The 8,104-nt window shown below is 36.9% G+C and overlaps 1 protein-coding gene across 1 annotated transcript; it reads left to right on the top strand.

Annotated features, from left to right (window-relative positions):
* The first annotated feature begins 5,670 nt into the window (after positions 1–5,670).
* LOC104993396 (olfactory receptor 56-like) lies at positions 5,671–6,621 on the top strand. Its single transcript, XM_010846634.1, has one exon. It carries the CDS (start codon positions 5,671–5,673, stop codon positions 6,619–6,621), a length of 951 nt encoding a protein of 316 aa, XP_010844936.1.
* The last annotated feature ends 1,483 nt before the right edge of the window (positions 6,622–8,104 follow it).

The raw sequence follows: 8,104 nt of genomic DNA on the forward strand, positions 1-8,104 counted from the left end.
ATAACATTATTCAAAAAAAGCAATGACTACAAACCTTTTTAAAAACCTCTTTTCAAGACATAATGTCATGATTTAAAATAAGAGTAAATTCATTAGTCATTCTATCTACATGATTTCCTCGTCACTTTTCTTTGTGCAGGCCTGGTGAAGTCATTTTGCCTACCTCTAATTCAATACAGAATTCTAAACATCTGAGCTTCATTACTTAATTACATGTCACAAGGACTCTGTTTGAAACATTCATCTAAAGATATTTTATTGTCTTTTTTTCCCATTTTTTGACCATTTAAATATTGAAGTATGGTTAATTTATAATGTCATATTAGCATCATGTATACAGTTAAGTGATTTAGCTATATGTATATATATTTATTTTTTTCCAGATTCCTTTCCATCATAGGTTTTTACAAGATGTGCCATACAGTAGGTCCTTGTTCATCTCTTTTATACATAGTAGTTTGTATATGTTAATTCCTCATATATCACACACACACACCCCCCATCACTATCCCCTCTGATAAACATAAGTTTGTTTTCTATGTTTGTGAGTCTATTTCTGTTTTGGAAATAAGTTCATTTATATTATTTTTTCAATTTCACATGCAAGTGATATCATATGATGTTTGTCTTTGGCATACTTCACTTAGTAGATAATCTCTAGGTCCATCCATGTTGCTGTAAAAGGCATTATTTCATTTGTTTTTATGGCTAATATTCCATTGTATATATACATATATATATACCAAATATTTTTATCCATTCTTCTGTCAGTGGACATTTAGGTTACTTCCATGTCTTGGCAATTGCAAATGGTGCTGCAATGAACATCAGGGTGCATATATCCAGATGAATTGTGGTTTTCTCCAGATATATGCCCAGGAATGGAATTGCTGGGTCATATGGTAACTCTATTTTTAATATTTCAAGTAACCTCCATATCATTCTTCATAGTGGCTGCAGCAATTACATTCCCAACAACAGCATAGGAGGGTTCATTTTCTCCACATCGTCTCTGGCACTTATTATTTGTAGACTTTTTAGTAATGGTCATTCATTCTGACTGCTGTGAAATGATACCTCACTGTAGTTTTGATTTGCATTTCTCTAATAATTAGCAATATTGATCACCTCTGCAGATGCTTATCATCCATCTGTATGTCTTCTTTGGAGAACTGTATATTTAGGTCTTCTGCCCACTTTTTGAATTTTTTTTATGTATATAATGAGCTGTATGAGCTGTTTCCTTATTTTAGAAATTAATCCCTTATTTGTCACATCATTTGCAAATATTTTCTCCCATTCTGAAACCTTCAGAGTGTCTTTTTACTTATGATTTCCTTTGCTTTGTAAAAGCTTTTAACTTTAATTAGGTCCTATTTGTTTATTTTTGTTTTTATTTCCATTACTATAGGAGACACAGCCAAAAAATATTTCTGCAATTGATGTCAAAGAGTGTTTTGCTTATATTTTCCTCTGTTTTGTACTGTCTGGTCTCAAAGTTACATCTTTAATCCACTTGAGCTTATTATTTGCATACAATGTTAAAGAATGTTCTAACTTCATTAGAACATTCATAAAGTCACATGTGACTTCCAGTTTTCCCTGCATCATTTGTTGAAGAGGCTATCTTTTCTTCATCATAGAGTCTTGCTTCCTCTGTCATAGATTAATTGACTGGAAGTGCATAGGCATATTTTTGGGCTTTCTATCCTGTTCCATTGATCTAGACTTCTGCTTTTGTTCCAGTACCATAGTGCTTTGATTATTGTAGTTTTGTAGTATAGTCTGAAGTCAGGAAGCACAATTCCTCCAGCCTCATTCTTCTTTCTCAAGATTGTTTTGGCTGTTTGGGGTCTTAGTATTTTCATACAAATTTTAAAAAACTTTTCTAGTTCTACTTCTGTGGAAAATGCCACTGTAATTTTACAGAGATTGCATTGAATCTATGGATGGCCTTGGGTAGTGTAGTCATTTTAATAATAGCAATGCTTCCAATACAAGAACATGGTATATCTTTCCATCTGTTTGTGCTGTCTTTCATCAGTGTCTTATAGGTTTTGCAGTACAGGTCTTTTGCCACCTTATGTAAGTTTATTCTTAGATACTTCATTTTTACATGTGATGATAAATGAGATTGTTTCCTTAATTTCTCTTGATGATGTTTCATTGTTAGTATAGAGAAATACAACATATTTCTGTATATTAATTTTGTATCCAGCAACTTTACTGAGTTCACTGATGAGCTCCAGTAGTTTTCTGGTAGTATCTTTAGAATTTCCTGTGTATAACATCATGTCACCTGTAAACAGTTTTACTTCTTTCTGAATTTAGATTCCTTTTATTTATTTTTCTCTTCTGGCTGATATGGTAGAGCATTCAAAACTATGTTAAGTAAAAGTGGTGAGAGTGGGCATCCTTGTCTTGTTCCAGATCAAAGGAAATTCTTTCAGTTTTTCACCGTTGATTATGATGTTAGTTGTGTTTGTCATTTATGGCCTTTATTATGTTGAAATATTTTCCCTCTATGCCCACTTTCCAAAGAGTTTTATCATAAATGGATGCTGAATTTTAACTAAATTTTTTTCTGTATCTATTGAGATGATCATGTGATTTTTATTCTTCAATTTGTTAATGTGGTGTGTTGCACTGATTGATTTGAAAATATTGAAAAATCCTTGCATCCATGGGGTAAAAGCCACTTGATGATGGTGTATGAGCCTTTTAATGCATTGTTGCATTTGGTTTGTGAGTGTTTTACTGAGGATTTTTGCATCTGTATTCATCAGAGATATTGGCCTGTAATTTTTTTCTTTTTGTGATATGTTTGTCTAGTTTTGGCATCAGGCTGATGATGGCCTCACAGAATGAATTCAGAAGTGTTCATTCCTCTGCAGTTTTTTGAGATAGTTTCATAAGAACATGTTCTTATTATTAAAAATTCAAACATCACAGGTTTAACTAGAGTCTTCTTTGACCACCATCCTTACCCAGTCTTAATCCTTTCTCCAGAAGTAACCACTGTTATATTCTGTGTCCTTCAGCACATTACATGTACTTATTTCTCATTTTCTTGTCTCCCCACACTTAGCATTACCAAGCTTTATACCACCCTGATATGTAAAAGTGTATCTCTCTTTTAATTTGAGTTTCTCTAGTTACTTGTGAAATAGTCATTTTATTGATGCTATTTGCAGTCTATTTGCTGAGAATTACTACTCATCATATTCATTGTTTTTCTTATTGACTTGTGGGTATTGTTTAAATGGTTTGAATATGAAAAGGATATGTATTTGGTAATATAGATTTTTATCATTATATATAATAGTTTATAGATTTTGCTCATTCCTTTTGCTGTAATTAATGAGACCAATCCTACCACAAGGGCACAGACACATTCTCCCATATTTCTTCCAATCATATTATAAATTTCTCACTTTAAATCTTTAAGCTTCCAGGAATTTGTTTTACTGAGAGGTACAATTATGGACCTAATTTTTAAAGATTTTTCAAACAGGTGAAAAATTGCCCTAAATCATTTATTGAATATTCTTTACTCACAGAAATTAAACTATAGCATTTTAATCCAATTTAAAATTTTCACACATATGTGCCTGATCCCGCACTTCTTTTTTGTTACTTTTGTCAATTGTCCTGTTACTTCACCAGTATCAGACTTTATATATTCTGATAATTAAAGAGGCAGTTTCACTTTTTACTCTGGTCTGTAAAACATTGCTTTACTCTTGAAAATTTTTTGGTTCTTCGTCCAGTAAGATGTCCAGATCTATTAAGCATCTACAACATGTTGTGAATGAATGTTGGTTATCACTTGATCGATTTCCATGACAAATGTTGTTGGTTATCATCTCAATATTATATTTATGTATTTTAAAAAGTATATGCTGCTGCTGCTAAGTCGCTTCAGTTGTGTTCGACTCTGTGTGACCCCAGAGATGGCAGCCCACCAGGCTCCCCTGTCCCTGGGATTCTCCAGGCAAGAATACTGGAGTGGATTGCCCTTTCCTTCTCCCTAAAAAGTATATATTGTCTCACAAAGAGTAAAATTTAAGAGGTAAAAATCATATACCATAAAGATTCTTTTCCTAACTTGTGGGCATGCTAAGTTGCTTCAGTCACATCAGACTCTACAACCTGTGGACTGTAGCCCACCAGGCTTCTCTAACCATGGGATTCTCCAGGCAAGAATACTGAAGTGGTTTGCTGTGCCTGCTTCCAGGGGATCTTCCCAACCCAGGGATTGAACCTGCATCTCTTATAGTCTCTTGCGTTGGCAGGCAGGTTCTTTACCACTAGTGCCACCTGGGAAGCCCCTAACTTAGGTCTCAGCAATCTTCTTCTGATTCTTTCCTCTGAGGTAAGCAGCATTACTAGCTCTTATGTTTAATTCCAGAGATTTTACACTAAGTTTATAGATATAAATATATACAGACACATACTCATTTCTTTTTTAATACGTATCAGTAAAATGTAATATTATGTTGTATTCCATGATATATGATGTATAATATAGAATAATTATACGATTATAAAACATAAGGCATAATTTCTATAGGTATATATAACATATAATTATGGCATGTAATTATATAGTATGTAATATAGCTCATAAACTGCTCTATCATGTACCTTTTTCACAGAACAATATTATTTGGGGAGAATTCTATATAAACACATAAAAAGCAAACTCATTTTGCTTCTTTTTTACAGTTTACTATTCCATTGTTTATTCAATTTTTCCTCTATTGATAGAAATTTAGATCTTTTGTGATCTTTCTTCCACTATAAACAAATCTACACCAAATCCTGTTGTCAACACAACATTTCATATATGTGTAAATGTTTTTGTAAGATGAATTCTTATAAGTAGAACTGTGTAGTCTGAGGTGTATTTAAAAAGTTTTTTTAAGGTTCCATCTTCTACATACTTTTTTTCCTATAAATTCTTATTCATGTTTCATGTTTACCTTCCTATATCTCATCTAATGTTGATTATAAAAATTTTTAATCCCCACTCGTTCACTTTCCCCATTTCACAAATGGGGCAAATGATAATTTTTAGTAGTTATGAGGATTACATATGATTATAGAGTGCTCATCATGGTGCTTGGCACATGAGAAATGATCAAGTAATATCAGTAATATTTCTGTGCTACAAGACACTGCTTATGCTGTCATCTTCAACCTTTACTATCACTTCAAAGATAGTTGTTATCCCAATTTAAGATAAGAAAATTGAGATTCATAAAGGTCATAAAAATGCTCAGTTCACACAGTTGTTAATGTCTTTGCTGCTTTAGGTCTTTTCTGGAGAAAAAGAAATCCTTTAGTGAGGCCTGCCCAGAACTCTATAGGAGCAGCATCTGTGGGTTGGAGTACAGACCAATCCTAGCAGAAGTAGAAGCAGTGTTTACTTTAATAATAATGGTTAAGACAGGCTTCTCAATTGTGTGCAGAAAGATTTAAAAGTAAAGGCAACAGAAGTATCCTGCATTTCTGTTAGGATATTTTTTCTTTTATTCTAAATCAAATAACATATAAAGAGGGCAACATATTGGAAAAATTTGCAATGATTTCATATTATGGCACTGAACACAAACCTCCTGCTTCCAGATCCCAGTCCTCTCTATGGCATGTCCCTCTGAAGGAACAATGGCTTTGTTGGGAAACCAGACTCTCATCTCCCACTTCATCCTCCTGGGCCTCTTCACACACTCACCACTGCACCTCTTCCTCTTCTCCATCATCATGGCCATGTTTCTGGTGGCCCTCTCTGGCAATGGGCTTATGATCCTCCTCATCAACACTGACTCCCGTCTCCACAGCCCCATGTACTTCTTCCTCAGCTGGCTGTCACTCATGGACCTCACGCTCATCTCCACCATTGTACCACGGATGGCCATCGACTATCTCCTGGGCCATGGTTCCATCTCCTTCACAGGCTGTGGGCTCCAGATCCTCTTCTTCCTCACCCTCCTGGGGGATGAGTGCTTCCTGCTGGCTTTCATGGCCTATGATCGCTATGTGGCCATCAGCAACCCACTGAGGTACTCGGTGGTCATGAGCCGCCGTGTCTGCTGGCTCATGGTGGCAGGGTCTTGGCTCTTTGGCCTCGTGGATGGGCTGATCCAGGCTGTCTTTACACTACGATTCCCTTACTGTGGCTCCCAAGAGATTGACCACTTCTTCTGTGAGGTCCCTGCTGTGCTCAAGTTGGCCTGTGCTGACACCTCCCTCTATGAGACTATGATCTATGTGTGCTGTGTCCTCATGCTGCTCCTGCCCTTCTCTGTCATCTCTGCCTCATATCTGAGGATCCTGATAACTGTGCTCCACATGCGTTCTGCTGAAGGTCGGCAGAAGGCCTTTGCTACCTGTTCCTCTCACATGGCAGCTGTGTCTCTCTTCTACGGGGCTGCCATGATCACCTACATGCGGCCTCAGGCCTATCATTCCTCCAAGCAGGACAAGGCGGTCTCTGCCTTCTATACCATGATTACCCCTATGCTCAACCCACTTATCTACAGCCTGAGGAACAAGGAAGTGGCTGGTGCTCTCAAGAAACTTCTGGGGAGGTGTTCTTGTGGTGTTGGGCAGAACTAGGTTGGTTTTAGCACCTGGAGATGTGCTCTGGGGCCAGGAAATCTGACCCAACCAACTGTAGTTTCATTGGAAGAGATATGAATGTGCCATACTAAAAATAAAAGTCATTCTCTGATTAAGGTTAGTCAAATTTAGACATCAGCTCAATCTATCATGTCCACGGTGAGTGTGACAATTTGGACAAAAAGTTGGGCTGACAGAGTTACAAGAATAGAAGACACACATCCTTCATTCCATGGTTGTTGAAAGAGTTGACAGGTGGAAGCTTTCAGCTGTGTTCTTCTCAAGCAATTGCCCATAGCTCAGAAGAGACATCTTGCCCTAGGCCTTGCTTCTCCTTGGGATAGTGGAGGATGCCTGGAGAGGTCAATGGAGGATTACAAAGATTTGACTACCTTGCCTCAGTTTGACTCTGATGGCCCATCCAACTCCAGAGCTCCCCAGAGTTCCCCAACTCCAGTGCACTACACATAGGCATCATAGACCACTTCTCTCTGTATCCAGTTTTGCTTCCTTAGCTAACTTTCCATTTTATAGGTCTTCATACTGAGAAGATTCTCCAATAAAGTTTTTGCATGCAAAGTCTATCTCACTTTGCTTCTGGGAAACTTGATTTGTGATGCATTTAAACTCAGCAATGACAGTAACTTAGAGTTTGCTAAATAGGTCACTTGCTTCTTGGAAGAAAAGCTATGACAAACTTAGTGTATTAAAAATCAGAGACATCACTTTGCTGACAAAAGTCCATATATTTAAAGCTATGGTTTTTCCAGTAATCATGTACAGATGAGAAAGTAGGACCATAAAGAAGGATGAAAGCTATCAGAGAAATGCAAATCAAAACCACAATGAGGTACCATTTCATGCCAGTCAGAATGGCTGCTATCCAAAAGTCTACAAGCCATAAATGCTGGAGAGGCTGTGGAGAAAAGGGAACCCTCTTACACTGTTGAAGGGAATGCAAACTAGTACAGCCACTATGGAGAACAGTGTGGAGATTCCTTAAAAGACTGGAAATAGAACTGCCTTATGACCCAGCAATCCCACTACTGGGCATACACACTGAGGAAACCAGAAGGGAAAGAGACACGTGTACCCCAATGTTCATCGCAGCTCTGTTTATAATAGCCAGGACATGGACGCAACCTAGATGTCCATCAGCAGATGAATGGATAAGAAAGCTGTGGTACATATACACAATGGAGTATTACTCAGCCATTAAAAAGAATACATTTGAATCAGTTGTAATGAGGTGGATGAAACTGGAGCCGATTATATAGAGTGAAGTAAGCCAGAAAGAAAAACACCAATACAGTATACTAATGCATATATATGGAATTTAGAAAGATGGTAACAATAAACCTGTATGCGAGACAGCAAAAGAGACACAGATGTATAGAACAGTCTTTTGGACTCTGTGGGAGAGGGCGAGGGTGGGATGATTTGGGAGAATGGCACTGAAACATGTATAATATCATATATG

Source organism: Bison bison, unplaced genomic scaffold, assembly GCF_000754665.1.
Source record: "Bison bison bison isolate TAMUID 2011002044 unplaced genomic scaffold, Bison_UMD1.0 scf7180017864238, whole genome shotgun sequence".
Lineage (NCBI taxonomy): Eukaryota > Metazoa > Chordata > Mammalia > Artiodactyla > Bovidae > Bison > Bison bison.

Bases quoted from the DNA above. Each gene is read 5' to 3' on its own strand.
- LOC104993396 (XM_010846634.1), top strand. From the start codon at position 5,671: ATGGCTTTGTTGGGAAACCAGACTCTCATCTCCCACTTCATCCTCCTG.